A 14,987-nucleotide genomic window follows, 5' to 3' on the forward strand; every position below is an offset into this window, starting at 1 on the left:
AGGCTTTCCACAGGAGCGGTGTGTGAATTAATTCAGATTCAGCTTGCTTTCCTTTTGTCCTTTCTCCATAATCCACAGTCTGTGGGGGATCCTCTGGCCCCAGGAGCCCAGAGGAAAAGGATGTAGAAGAAAGACTGCTGTGGGCACAGCTTCCTTCTTGCATTCTTGGGTCCCCTCAGGTCCGAATAGCTAGCTGCCCTTTCTTGAATGCCGTGTGCTCTTTCCTTTGTCCCGGGTTCTGTGCCAGCCCCTGGAAACAGGGGACGTCTGCCCTTCACCGGAATCAGTCTTTCGAAGCCGGTTTACCATGCAAGCTTTATAGGTGAAGAAGCAGGGGCTCCGAGGGGCTGATTTGTGCAAGGTCATAGGGCAAGCTAGAGGGGGAGCAGGCCTCAAACCCGGAGCCCTGATCATTGTGGAGGGGGGAGGTGCTTCAGGAGACCGGCGCGCTGCCAGCCAGACAATGGCAATGTGTGGAGTCCGGGCTGGCTGGGTTTCCCCTAGAAATTCTTGGATCCTGTTTCTACCCTTGCACCTTTCATTCCAAGCCTCTCCTTCCCAGGAAGCCACCTGGCGTGCGCTCAGCCTCACTGCATGAGGCAGGGAACGCGAACTCGCTCCACTCACTATGTTATTTAGGAGCAAGCAGAGGAAACTTCTCGTGTCTGCATATTTAAGTGCTTTTATTAAGTGGAACAAGCTATTTCTGAACACAAGAGTGGCCAACAGCCTTAGAGGAAATTAAAATGAACCATGACAATGGAAAATTGCACAGGGGCACGGCGGATTCTCCGGAGATAAATACAACAAGACTTTCAACAGCATTCAGGAAAGACTAGAGATCATGGAGATTATGTTATGAGAGGAAAAAAGCAAACCGTCAGAAAATTAGAGCTCAGGCTTGTGCACAGACCCGCCGTATGCTGGTCAGGCCCGTGGGTGTCCCTCTATTAAATACCCCCCACCCCTCGGGGTCTGGTGGACAAAGTGCAGCCCGGACACAGCCCGCAGACGGAGCTTCTCCCCAGCCAGCCAGCATCTTCCAGACCGTCCTTGCATCCATGCTTTGCAGGTGCCATCAGCTGAACCGTGTCTCCCCCAGATTTCGTCTGTCGAATCCTTAACCCTCATTGTGATGGCATTTGGAGATGAGGACTTCGGGAGATAATTAGATTATGATGAGATCATGAGTGTGGGGCCCCCATGAAGAGATCAGTGTCTTTATAAGAAGAGGGACTAGAATTTTCAGCAAGAAGGCAGGCATCTGCAGACCCAGGAGAGCTCTCACCAGCCCCCAGCCATGCTGACACCCCGGTCTTGGACTTCCAGCCTCCGGAAGCACAAGAAGTGAGTTCTGTTGTTACATCAAGCAGCCTATGGCATTTTGTTATGGCAGCCTGAGTTGCGTCCGCACAGAACAGACGGACGGCCGGACCTTGGCCTCAAACTACTCCCGGCCTTGAGGGTAGAAAGTGGCGCACCTAAGGGTTCAGTAGCTGTTGGCTGTTACCATTTTGATTTTGGTTCTGCCATTAGCCGGTGTGCTTTCCGAGGCCGTAGACTGTTCTTCCCTGTGCGTCTAGTATGGGGTAGTTTCTCAGTAAGTGTGGAGTGAATGAATGAATGAATGAATGATATAGCAGAAGCCAATGAGCGCCAGCACGAACTGAGGAAGCTATGGTAGCCAGGGAGCAGGGCATGGCAGTGGGGAGGCCTCACTCGGCGATGAGAGGAAGGCAGCCTCGGACGGGGCAGCCTGGGCCCCCGCTGAGGACGGGGCATCGGTGGAAGGGGCTGGTCCGGGACCCCTTGGCCTGACCCAGGGACCCGCAGCGAGCAGCCACAGGTGGCAAGCCCTGGGTGCGTTCCCTCGTCTGTCCCCGTGCGGAGTCAGGTCCAAGCAGCCCGGGAGACAGAATCCTGGTCATGCGAGCCCCTTACAGAGCAGGGCCGGGGCCTTCTGCTGCTATGGTCACCTGCGACCCTGGTCCTCCTCCACTGTCACTCCCGAGGAAGAGAAACTCAACCTGCCCCAAAAAAGCTGCTTCCCTGTGACTCCCATTCCCTTCACCAGAACTCTCCATCCTGCACCTGGACCTCCAGTGAGCTGGGACAGAAATCCAGCAAGCTCTGTGAAGAGACGGACTGGTACTGAACGATGCCACCTCCTTAAAAAAAAAAAAAAAATCACTCAAACCACCTCAGTTCTGAACTAAGGGAGCTGAGCTGGACTGTGGCCAGAGGGCACTCATCTCCCTCAGGGCCGTGCCTGGCTGCCAGTTGTTATCATGACAGAAAGCCTGAGCAAGCAGAAAGCAGAGAGAAAGAGAGAGGGCCAGAGAGCTGGGAAGGTGTTCATGGAGTCCCTGCATGCTTCTGGAAAATTCCACCGCAGAGCTGGTCGGACCTTTACCAGGTCAGAACCTAGGCTCCAGTCCCGAGACACAAGCTCGGGTGCTGACTTGCATCAGTGAGTCTTGAAGTCCCGGCAGTGAAACTGTTTTTCAGCTCCTTCAGCGGGGCCATCCCGTCTGAGGAGCTGCCTCACGGGGACATTTGTGCTGCCTTGTTTGTTTCATTGTCCCGCCTGACCTTGGGGCGACCCTGCCACAATCCCCTCTCTTGTTAAGGCTCTAATGAGGTCGCTAAAGATGTCTGTGTCAGGTCCGCCTTGCCGAGCTCTAAGTTAACTTCATGCTCAGAGAGTTGGCTGTGCGAGTCACACGGCAGAGGCCCTCAGAACTCAGAACTGTCCCCTCTCCCCGGCGGGCCTTTGTCTGTGTGAAAAAAGTAAGGAATCCTCTGCCGAGGCCCGTGACTCGAAGCGTAGACCACAGGAGTTTTAAAAGGAGTGTTAGGTGTTTGTTGAAGAAAGGACCCCCAGGGGGAGGTGCAGACAGCCAGCCAGAACTCATTTTGGGGTTCTTACTGGCTCCGGGGCGAGTCCTGCACCCAAGGCAGGCTTGGTTACTCCCCGAATGCCCGCTAGGGAGGGCCTGTCAGGGCCTCAAGGGGCAAAGTAGCCAGGCCAGTCCCTAGCCCCAAAAAGAGCCCGCTGTGTCCCCTGGAGGGGCTGGGAACCATCTCCAGGAGGCCTGGGAGCCTGGTCCACAATCAATATTGGGTGCTCAGAGTCCAGGCCTCTGAGGGCCAGGCCAGACCAGCACATAGTTCAGTCAGGGACGCACGTGTATCCCCACACCCGCTCCCGGCTCAGCCCCACACCGGCAGAGAGGATCTTCTCACCAGATTCACTGAGGATTTCAAATCTGAGAACGACAAAGGCACCGAAAAGGCTCTTGCCGCTGTGCCTCTGTGAGTCTGGAGCTGACCCTGGGGAGGATGGGGGTGTCACCGGCTCTGAGGCTGGGAGGTGGAGGGGTGGTCCCGGAGTGTCACTGCCTGCGGGGCGGGCATTTGGGAAATGTCCCATCAAAGGCCAGGGTGAGGCTGCTCTGGCCAAGCCTCCCTTCCCGCCCACTTCGCTGATAAGAATGAAGATGGGTCGCTGTGCTCCAGAGGGAGCTGCCTCGTCACCAAGGCCAAGGTGAGCGGGAACGCACAGGGCAGCTGGGCCTCTGAGCGGGCCACGCGGGTTACAAGGAGCAACGGCTGTTGGGGGGACGATGAAAGGCCCATCCCAGCCCTGCGAGCAGGTGCCCCGCGCGCTCCTCCGCGGCCCCGTCTGTCCGCCTGGGCCACTCGCTCCCTCACATCACAGGCATCTGCTGAGGGCCAGGCCTGCCCTGTACCTTTCAGCAGAATGAAAGGGAAACTGATATCAGAGGGAACTGAAGCACAGGAAAGGGCCTCTTTCTTTTCAAAGACTTTCATTTGTGATGGGCTTTTTTTTTTTTTCTAGGTGATCTTATTTCAAAGCCCCTTTGAAAATTTTGTGGGTTTTGTAATGGATGAAAAGTAACTTGGAAATGGGACTAAGAAGTTTTCAGTTGAAAGTTGTTAGAGGAAAGTTGAAAGCTTTGAGTTGTAAGGTTCTGCCAGATTTATCATGCCTTTTGTCCATGAGGCCCATCCGTGGGGGCAGGGGGCTGGAGGGAAGGGGCTGGGGAGCCAGACAGGGCCCGCGAGAGAGCACAGTGCCGAACCCAGCCCCAGCCACGGTTGCTTCACGTCTGTAAGGGGAGCCATCCGAGCTGCACTTCCAGCAGAAACATCTCCAAGGTATAGACTTTGATGTGGGGAAAGGAAAAAACAAATGTACTTCCAGAGTACTATAGGAAGCTGGGTTCTATGGAAAGCAGGGGCTACCTTGCAGATGTTTCCTATCAGAAAAATAATTATGGGAGACGTTAAGGCCCGAAGAGCCCTGAGAGAGGGAGAGAGGGGGTCTGGCATGAGCCCTGGGGTGGGGCCACGTGGGAGGACTGACGAGGGGAGAAGCCAGGGATCGCCACAGAAGCCGTTTGGGTAGAAAACCAGGAAGGGCACTGTTCCAAAAACAGAAGGAAAGGGAGTTTCAAGGAGGAGGAAGGAGGAGGCCGGCCAGAGGAAGAGGATGGCTACAGTACAGAGTTCAGGGGCATGGGGGGACGTCCAGAATCCCACGGAGGGCACAGCGTGGAAGAGGAAGGCAGATGGATGCTAGAGTGGCAGGTGAGGTGGTCAGACGATGAGTTCTCAAGTTTTCAGTCCCTGTGTTGGAAAGCCCAGGGGAAGGGCTGCTGAGAGAGGGAGGGAGAGAGGGAGAGCTGGAGACCGAAGGGACTTGAAGGTGGGCCCCGCGGCACCGTCCGCGTTAGAGAGGGGAGGTATCTATATGGCCCTGCTCTGAGACAGAAGAACTGGCCCTACCAGACAGTGTCAAGGCCACACTGGCAGCATTTGGGGAAACACATCCACGATGGCTTAGGGTGTGTGGCCTGAGGGAATGGGAGACATGAGGGAAGTAGAGTGTACTGTGAGAGTCTGAGCAGGAGGCTCCGTTGGGCTGGATACAGTGTGGGGAGGGGAGGCCATGGCTGGTACTCAGAGCACCAGGGGCGGGTGTATCAGTGTTACGCCAATGGGGTGGGTGGGTGCAGCCTTGACATGGCTGAACTCTTTATGGGGCGGTCAGCCACAGCAGGGATGGCTGGAGCCAGGTGGCCTGGAACATTCCAGCCACCCCAGATCACTTCCGAGGGCCTAAGAGTAGAACAGACATGGGTAAGAGGCCCGAGTCTGGCCTACACTAGCTATTACCAAACTTCTCCAGTCCCAATTACTGTCATCCGTAAAATACAGGTGAAATCACCGAACTCCTCGTGGAAGGAAATCACGTCATGCCTGTGCCTGGCATGTAGATGGCGCCCAATACATGTGAGCCGTAAAGATGGCGGCAGTCGGGGCAGCCCCATTCCATCTGTGCCTGGCGTGTGCCTGTGGCTGGTCTTGTTGGGGTGCCCTTGGGGTGCCCCATGAGAGAGAAGGCGCCGGAAGGGATCAATGGTTGCTGGCAACAAAGCCTGGGGTCACAAGGCCAGGTTAGAGGACGAGCACTGGCCTCCAGCTCTATCTCCCACCCCAGCACTTGGGCTGCCCTCGCTGAGCTGTCCCCAGGGGCCGCTCCCTCCTTACCAGGCTCTCCTGCCCCTCCCCCAACACATCCCCTACCCCCACCCAGGTTGCCGGCAGGAACACCTGCCCCCCCAGAGACATCATCATATTCTGTAATATGATTGGAATCTGAATATATATTTAAAATGACAAGATTGAAATTAAAATTTAAATAAAGAATTACTTTTCTGTAAGTTGCTCCGAAAGCAGCAATTTAGCAGCAAATTGATAGAGAAAGGTAAGCACTGGTCCTTTAAACCATCATGCAGTTTCCGGCATTCGAGCCAGAAGTGTCTCAATTTAACACATCATTGGTTAGTATTATTAGAAATTTCAGCGGTCTCTGGAGCATATTATGGCGGTGCTCTGAAGGGGAGGCCGAGGGCGCCGGCCTGGGTCCAGGGGGCCAGAGAGGACAGCCTCATTACTGAGAGCAGGAGGGGCTCCGGAGAGCCTCCCCGAGCCCCGCGTGGGGATTTAACTGTGATGATTCTCTTGTTTGTAGTTCGGTGGCAATCATGAAATGAGAACTGAGAGACCCATAAATGTCATATGCTCTTCCCAGAGGCCACACATTTCTAGCTTTAGCATCTAACAAAACATCCTTCTGACCCCTTGAAACTAAGGCTGGGGCCAGGCGTCCGTGGAGACGGTGCCACCAAGAAGCCGGCTCCCATGAGCCGCGTGAGCAAGACCCAGAAATCTGTCCCATTTAGCATCTGGCCAGTAGCTTCCACGGCTAGGTTCCCCACACGCCTGCAACCTTGAACATCCAAACTGTCACCACTCCCCAGACTGAGGTCCATAGACTACCTTCCTCCCCGGGTCGGCCTGTTACACCACCACACTCAGGGGCCCCCTGCCCCAGGCCTACTGAATCGGAAGTTCCGGGTGGGTTCAGAAACCTGGATTCCTAACACACATACACACCCCCAGATACTCACATGCACTCACGTTGGAGAACCCCTACGTTAGAGGTGGTCGGCGCTCCATCTGTGTCACCTTGGTATCTGAGCTCTCACTGACAACCTGCTGGTCCTAGAAAGCCAACAACCTAGGCATAAACACCAGCTATAACCAAAAAAACCCAGACACCAAAATAGCTCCTCCCCAAACCTGAATGGCCAACCTTAGAATACCATTCTTCAAGTAAAAATCACCTTCCTAGGGTCTTGCCTTTGTGGTGCAAGAGCCCCGGGGAGGTTCCAACACTCAAGCCCCAGTATATGGATCTGAATAGTTTAAACCGGCCTCCGCCCACCCCCAAAGGTGGGCTAGACACCGTGAAGAATCTCAATGCCTTGCAGGGGAAAGGATGCTGAGAAGGAGAAGAAACAACCACTCTTTGAAGGGAGTGGCCGGTCCTGCTTTGCGAGCTGCAGCTGTGATGGGATTCGAAGCGGATATTCGAAGCATATCCGCTTCTGCTGGGAGCTGGGTGGGAACCGACTCTGGCTGTTTTCAGAGGAGCCTTGAGAACCTTCCAGAGTAAAAAGGGAAAGGAAACAACAGCTTTTCACAGCGGATGCTATTCCTGGGACCCCAAGGCCTCTACCGTCGGTGTGCCTCCACCATCGGCGTGCTCCCAAATCCGTGGGTGTCTGCCACCAACCTCTGCAGACCGTGGGCTCCGAGCTGGGCTGGCTTCCCCACATTGCCCAACTTCCAAACCAAAACCTCCCCCAAGTGTGTCTGAGCAGCAGGGCCCACGCCTGGAACACAGCTTCAAGGGAAGCTGGCAGAGCAAGTTCTCTGGCTCCCACCTCAGGATGGGGGAGGAGGGTGGTGTGGCCAAGGTGCGGGCAGTCAGAGACGATGCCCAACATCCAGTGGGGGGCTCGGGCCACACAACAGCAGCAGTCCTTCGTCACAAGGGGCCTTCAAAACCCAGAGCCAATGCTTGTCTTTTCCAGTTTAGGTGGAAATTATGGGAAGTCGTGAGGCAAAACCAAGGCTGCAGGTCAAGTTCAGAGTGGGGTCAGCTCTGCGTTACCCACTGCTATTGTCCTCCTCGTGGCTTGTCCGTTTTCACCCAAGACCTCTCCCCTCCGCCGCCCCAACCCAGCTGGGGTGTGCTTGGGGAGACGCTGCTCTCGCTTTACTTGAAACCTTTATGCCTGGTCCCCACTAGAGTTAAGCGGCAGGCGTCTTTTGTGGAACACAAAGGATACATATAGAAGTGTCGCTTTCATATGTCAAGAGCAGCACGCAGATGACTTTTTTGGTCTTTTGCTATTCTGCAATATACACAGTAGACTTTTTTCTTCTAGTGGCTTTAAGCAATATCCCCCAAATACCTCACAGATTTGTACACAAATTCTGAGAGGTCTTGGCTGGACCGTCTGCTGCTTCCGTGGCACTGACCAGAGTTGCCTGGTGGAATTCTTCTGAGCGGCGTTGCTGAGGGGCCCAGGAACAGCCTGGCAGTCCTCTTGAAAGGCTTGGCCCTGAGCTGGCATAATGTCATAGCCTCATGGGTCTGATTCCTGAGGCCACTCTCCCAGCCTGGGTCATCCTCCTGCTCCCTGGACAGGCCTGTCCCGTCCTGCTGGTGCAGATGGCTTGAGGGCAGGAGCCGAGCTTGACTATCACTATGACCCAGGGTCCCGCAGTGCTTCTGGCCCACAGTGAACAGGGAAGCTTTGTCCGGCCCATTAAACGGAGGTGAGGGCTGGGGGACTCTGGGGTCCCTTGAGCAGAAGAGGCTCATTGCTATGAAGGATGGACCCAGCCGTGTTCACGACGCCCAGCAGAAGGCAGTCTCTGCCAGCCCTGTCAGTCCCCACAAGTGACAAGAAGGTCAAAGCTCACGGGTTCTGATCTGGGGAGGCAGGTTTATCAGCATCAGCAGGAGACAGACACATGCGCAGGCATTGTCATTACTCCTCCCAGAGGAGGCCACTTGAACCCCCAAAGTGGACTCTGGAGCCTGGCTCTGTCAAATGTCTGTAGGCGGGAAACGCACTTGTTGGTGTGAGGCTCTTGGTGGTGACTTTGGCCCGCATCCATCTCCCTTGGTGAATCCTGCCTAGACTTTGTGGCCCAACACCAGCCCCATTTCTTCTGGATGCTGTACCTGACTTCCAAGCTGCTTTGAGTCACCTTCTTGTGACCTCCTTGGACAAACAGTGGAAGAAGCTGAGCTCTGGTTCCTCCGGCCATCCCCCAGCCCCACAGAGGCAGATGTCAGCCTCAGCACCCCACATCTTCTGTCCCACTCAGGCACGTGGGAGGGGCCGACAGAGCCAGGCCTCCAAGAAACCCCTGACAGCATTCAGGGCGATGACATTGGGGGGCCCCCGCACACAAGTCCCCCACAGTCTGGATCCTCATCTCCCCAGTAAGGGGAGCTCATTGCCTGCCATCTCCCACGGGCACCGAGCTACTCCACATCCACACAGTGGACACGGTCCACTCTTCTGGAACACACCCCATGCATTGCACTAGGAGTGAGGAATGCTCCTACCGCTGGCCAGCCCCGGAGCTCAGAGACGCTGCCTGCTCCTTCGTTCCCTGGGCACCTGCAGAGGGCCAGGCACCACACCAGGTCCCTGTTGTCACAGAGCTGCCCCACCAGGTCGGGGTCAGTACAGGCCCTGAGAGGCAGTGTGAGGAGACTGTGATCATCGCATGCACAGTGCGTCGGTCCCAGAACCAGCAGGCACGTGAGCGCCCCAGGCGAGCTCCCTCTCATCATCTCTCAAACCTTCCTGACCCCCTGGGATGCTCACCTCCGTGGCACTTTTGAGCAAAATAGAAAAAGGTGCTCCCTCGGAGTGGACGGACTAGCCAAAATGAGCTCCTCTGGGCGGTCGCAGCCTCACGGGCAAATCCCCAGAGGAAAAGTGCCCCCTAACCCCCTCTGCCAGGCACCTCTGCATTGTGCACTACCTTTGGCCCCACACAGACCCCCCCAAGCACAGTAGGCCCCCCAGTACTGCTAGGTGGGCGATGTTTACCTGGACTGGTACAGCCCAAGCCAGGGGCCCCGTGAGGCTTGTCACGGGGTGAGGTTCCCACCCCCTAGACCAGCGGGCGCCTCAGCCCCGGCTGCCGCCTCACAGAAAGCTTCATCCGTAAAGGATCAGGGTCTTTAGTGTTCTTCTGTCGCTGAAAGAAGCAGGATGCTGTCAGCTGCCGTAAAAATGTGACCTTTGAAAATTTACAAGAGCTCGGGGTTTAAAAGCTGCCGCGTTAATGATGCATCCTATTAGCATCTCATTAAAGGGAAGCAGAGAGAAGCCTGGCCGGCCCAGCGATGGGCAGAGAGGGCCATTCCGAAGCACCAGGCAGAAGGAGGGCTCTCCTTATCTGCCTCTTTCTGCCCAGTGTCATCAGGACGGGGGAGCAGAAGCATGGCCAGGAATGCTGGCACCAGGCCAGACATCGGGTGGCCTCACTGACGTTCCGGGTGATGCAGTGGGAGGGGCCGGAGGAGCCTCCCCCGTCCCTGCCTTGGTCTCCTCCTCTCCCAGCCTGGGCTGTCCTCGTGGTTGGTTTCTGTGGCAGTCTTGTGCTGACATTCCCCTGGCAAGGAGAAGTGGAACTGGGGAGGCCTGCTCTGGCTGGGCGAGACCTGGAGTGCCTTTGGTGAGGTCAGAGACCTCTGGGGACTCCGGACCAAGGGAGAAAGTCTTATCGGGAGCTCAGTTCGGAGCTGGAGCCATGGACCTGTACATGGTGCCCCCGAAGCCTCCAGAACTTGGGAGGCTTCTACTTTGGGCCTGGAGCCCTTCGAGGGAGGAGGGGCTCTGGTCAGGCCGAGCCAACTCCCATCACCAGCTGCAACATCCCTCACCCACCTGGGTGCCCAGGCGCGTGGCAAAATGCACAACCGCATCCAGTTTCTTCTGGAGGGAGGGGAGAAAGGAATGTTCGTTTTCGTTGTTTCAAAAAAAAAATAAGCAGAAATTTCTGAGCTGTGATTTGCTCCTTGCTTCAGGAGTTGCTAGTGCGAGCAGACTGAGTGGCCTTATTTATCTTTCCTAAAGGAAAAAATGAAAGACCCCGTTTGCCTTCTCACAGCAGAACAGCTTTCTTGTACAAAGAACTTGCTTGTAACAGTCATGAAAGACACAGCCGAGCAGAAGGACTGTGGTAGCCACGCCCAGTGCTCCCAGCCTTTCTGGGCTCACCCCTGGGCCCCCGGCTTCCTTCTGGAGGCTAACTTGCCTGCCATGTGTAGAGCTAAGTGCCCCCCTCTGCTGGGAGCAGCTGCTTGAGAGCAGGGCTGAGTCTCAGTCACCGTGTCCCCGGTGCGCGGGGCAGGGCCTGTCATGGAGCAGGGGCCCCGTGCTTGCCTCCCAAACAACCCAGCTAACCAACAAACGTGTAACGGAAGGACCTGCCAGGAGGGCTTTGGAGCCAAGGGACTAAGCCCTTGAAAAAGTGTGCAATGTTTCAAGTACAGAAACTCCCCAGTTTTAGAGCAAAAACAGGAACTCCTGGAGTTTTCTAGTTCAGAATCTGGTACTCACTGTGGAGGAAGAGACCCCAATCCCCTAGACTGGTGGCCACAGCCGCCATAGGGCCAGAGCTGCCAAGCTCCCAGAGCCCTCCCCGACCCTGCCCCAAAGTACCAGGCCCAGGAGACACCATGCTGACTCAGCGGGGACGAATGGCAAGGGCAGGAGGACCCTGCAAACCAGACCTGTCTCTGGCCTGAGAGGCCTCCAGGAACCCCGGGGCCGCAGAGCAGGGTTGCAGCGCCCCCTCCTGGCAGAGGGTGCCCAGGGAGGCTGCAGTGTCATCCCTCAAACCTCACGCCCAGGCAGGGCCCTGAGTGAGACATCCCACAGGCTCCTTCCCCTTCGCAAGCCTCTGGTTATGGGAAGCGACCTCTGCTCCTCCCAGTCCACGAGCACGCAGGGGAAGCTGGGCATGCGGAGGTGACCACAGACAGGGCCCGCTGCAAAGCCCTCTAGAGAATGCTAGAAAAGCCACAGTTTTGTTCCCTAAGTTCCACAGGACTGTTGGTGAGTGTGGCTAAATCCCCAGCCTCCTCCCCAGCGCCCACCACCACCACCACCACCACCACAGCCAACCCCAAGCTCCCATCTGTCCCGATGAGAAGGAAGCTTGTCCATTGAATTGTTCTTTCCTCCAGAGAGTCACTCTTTCCCTTTGTTTCCTGCTCTGTTCACAGAAGCAAAGCATCAGAAATGCAGGCCAGAGAAAGTGCGGCCTAATGTAATTAGCTCCGTGCAGACCACAGGTCCTAACGGGATCCGGCTCTGCTCCTCCCAGCAGGCCATAATGCAGGCTGTTTGTCATCTGCGTTAGGCATCCAAGACCCAAAAGTGCTGTCCTCCCTCCTCTCCACCTGCCCCTACCCAGCCAGCCCTGCTGCTCCCAGAGGCCCACTGTGGGCGCCGCCCTCCCAGCTGGCTCACTGAGTCAGCTTCTATGAGAAGTCAGAAAGACCGTGGTCCTCACCTGGGAGAAGCTTGCAGACGCCCCTTCAGGCCCCTTGGGCCGTCCGTGGCTGTCCCCAGTAGAGAGTGTCTCTACCCTGCAACCAGCCCAAACCTGGCTGGGGCTCTGGCTGCAGTCTTGGAAACTGCAGAAACTTCCTGAAACCACTTGTGCTGAGACCCCACCCCCCACCCCACCACATTCCCAGTGATCCCAGGCTCTCCAACATGCTGTAGGATTTCTTCTTGTTCTTCTTTTTTTCTTATTATAATGGTAATGGCCCTAGTAGAAAATCTGGCAAATACAGACATATAGAGACAAGAGAATAGAAGTTACCCATATTCCTCCCACTGAGGATAACACCCCTGCTAGCATTTTGGTTTTCTCTCTCCTACACATACCGTTTTACATGTGAGCTTCTATTTGTGTCCTCTTATGTCCTGCTTTTCTCATTTAACACTATACTATAAGCATTTTGCCATCTCATTATGCGTTTCAGTAAACATGATTTTTAATGACCATATACTATTCCATCAGGACTGTCGCTCAGAGACCAGTTCTGTGCTAATGTTTGTTTTCAGCCCGGGGTTCATTTTCTCATTCATCTAAAAATCTAAGTTAGCGAATGAGATCCTGAGACAGAAAGCCTGCCTCCTTCCCACAACGAGGAGCCGAGGGTCCCAGGGAAGATGTCCCCTGTGCTGGGCTGTCCTCCCACGGGTCTCAGCCCCTGCCCTCCCTACACCTCCTCCGTTAAGTGGCACGTGGCGGGGCCTCAGACCGTGGTATGGAGCCCAACGGCGGTGTTTCAGAGAGCGGTCTTCTCTTCTCACAGGTCAAAGGGCCAGGCCCAGAGTGGCGTTGAGCCTGGTCTTAAGACACAAGGGTCTGCGGCTCAGGCCCGTAGACGCTGTGATTTAGTCATGGCCCAAGGTCTGCGGGATCTTCGCTTCTCACAGCACAGAAAGCTTTCCTTTGCGATCGTTCAGGTGGAGTGAGCGGCTGTAGAAGGCAGCCGGGGAGGCACCGGGTGGGTGCTCCCAGGGGTGGGACTGTAGCAGAAGCCTAACAAGGACTAAGCCCAGATGCTCTGCAACTTCGCGGGGGTGCTAGGCTTGGGGCCTGCCCGGGCTCTGCCGCTGGCCCGCTGGACACGTGGCTCCGCTCAGGGAATAGGTCCCAAGGCAGCAGCTCTGGCCAGGCCGAGCTCACCCTCTTGCTCTGCTTCTCCCCAGGCCCCTGGAATCTCCAAAGCGGACAATCAGTCCCAGGGACTCACGACCAGCATCCGGTGGGGGCAGACACCCATCAATCAGTCCACGCCCTGGGACACTGATGAGCCACCCTCCAAACAGATGAGGGAGAGCGACAATCCAGGTGCGTACGTCATCGGCAGCCAGAGACTCCCCCCCGCCGGGGCTGGAAGGGGTGTCAGAGGTCCCCCAGGTGCTCCAGCTTGTCAGCAGACCCCGGCCCACGGGTCTGCAGTCCTAGGCTCAGGCTGCCTGCGGGTTGGGACCCCGTGTGCCCTGGACGGTAGCTGCATCTCTGCCCCTTTCTCTGCTACTCAAGAAAGCTTTGGGGAGGAGGAAGGAATGAGAGCGGCATCACAGGAGTGACTCTGAATCTGCTTTGTGTTATTGTGAACAGCCCCTCCCAAAGTTCAGTATTCCGGTTCACACATTTCTCAAGTCACACCTTCCAGGGAGGTTTCACCTTGTGGGTGTTTGTAGGAGAACCGGGATGCTCCCCCTCCCCCTGGGACTGGGGGCTCCCCACCTCCTACAGCACCCCAGTCCTTCTTGGGTCAGCTCTGACCGTAACAACACCTTGTTGGTCCCAGACCTTCCCTTAGGATACACAGAACTCGGCTCCTTGGCCCTCCACACCACAGCCCTGCAGATACCTGGACACCCCACTCATCCTCCCCTCCAGATCGTCTACAGGGTAAACACCCCAGGTTCCTCGGCCGCACTCCAGAGCCTATGGCTGACAGTTTATTTACCCTCCAGAGAATTATATCTCCCTCTGCGTCGCTCAGGGCCCAGAACCCAATGCCAAGAGCCCACATGTGCCATGCCCAGCACCTCCTTCATTCAGCCCCACTGCAGCCTTAGATCACTTCTGATTGTCTGCTAGCCCCAGACATGTGCTGTCACCAGTGACACCCCAAGACTGTCATGGCAGCAACTCTGACCCCCCTCCTCTCAATCTGCCTGAGGCAGTGGAGTGTAGGGACTCACAGCAAGTCCTATTCCATATCTCCCCGCAGGACTCTTAGATCTCTTAGATTCCGGGTCTTTATTGCTGACCTGGTCCTAGCCTTCCCGATACTATGTCACCTGCAGCTAGCTGGTGATAGCTTCCCTCTCCTCATCCAGTTCATTGATAAATAGGGTGAGCAGGACTCAGGACCCATCAGTAGAGACCTCCTTTAGGTCCCCAGCATCCTCTGGGGCAGTCGCCCTCTCATAAATCAGTCGCTTCCATGGGCATTTCTGTACCTTCACTAGAGCTCCCAGAGAAGTCACTGGCCGTGCTCCCAAGTTCTGGTGCATCGTTCCAGGCTCCCCAGCTAATCCTGGAGAGAAATGAGCCTAGGATGTCATGCCTTGTGCTTAAGACACCAGGCTCGCTCACAGCTGGCTCCTCTTCTTCAGGCTTGGGGACAGTCCCCCTTAGCAGCCCATTCTAGAATCTCGCCGGCACTGCTTCGCCAGTATTTGCCAGCTTCTAGTTGTCTCCAACTAGACAACTAGTTTTCTTTCTACTAGGGAGCTTCCAGCTCCTCTTCTCGACTCTGGGGCTGGGGGTCCTGAGTGGTCCCCTGGCCCCCACTCTCTTCCTCAGTCTCCCTGCCCTCTGTCTATACTGCCACTCCAACAGCATCATGAAAACCAAGGTAGCATTTGGGTGATGGAGACCCAGCCCCACACTCATTCAGTCAGAGGTGACCCAGAGTGTCCTTCCCTGTCACAGTGTCTTCTAGCTTCACTCACAAGCATGGTTGGGTCAGC

At 56.0% G+C, this 14,987-nt stretch overlaps 1 protein-coding gene across 3 annotated transcripts in view; it reads left to right on the forward strand.

The window, feature by feature from the left end:
- Positions 1-14,987, forward strand: part of KLHL29 (kelch like family member 29) — a 297,536-nt gene that overhangs the window by 224,778 nt on the left and 57,771 nt on the right. For all 3 annotated transcript variants that reach the window (XM_032866924.1, XM_032866925.1, XM_032866923.1), the window contains one exon: positions 13,206-13,347. In XM_032866924.1, coding sequence (XP_032722815.1) covers positions 13,206-13,347 — 142 coding nt within the window. The remainder of the gene's footprint in view (positions 1-13,205; positions 13,348-14,987) is intronic.

This window comes from Lontra canadensis, unplaced genomic scaffold, assembly GCF_010015895.1.
Source record: "Lontra canadensis isolate GAN:19392208 unplaced genomic scaffold, GSC_riverotter_1.0 scaffold32, whole genome shotgun sequence".
Lineage (NCBI taxonomy): Eukaryota > Metazoa > Chordata > Mammalia > Carnivora > Mustelidae > Lontra > Lontra canadensis.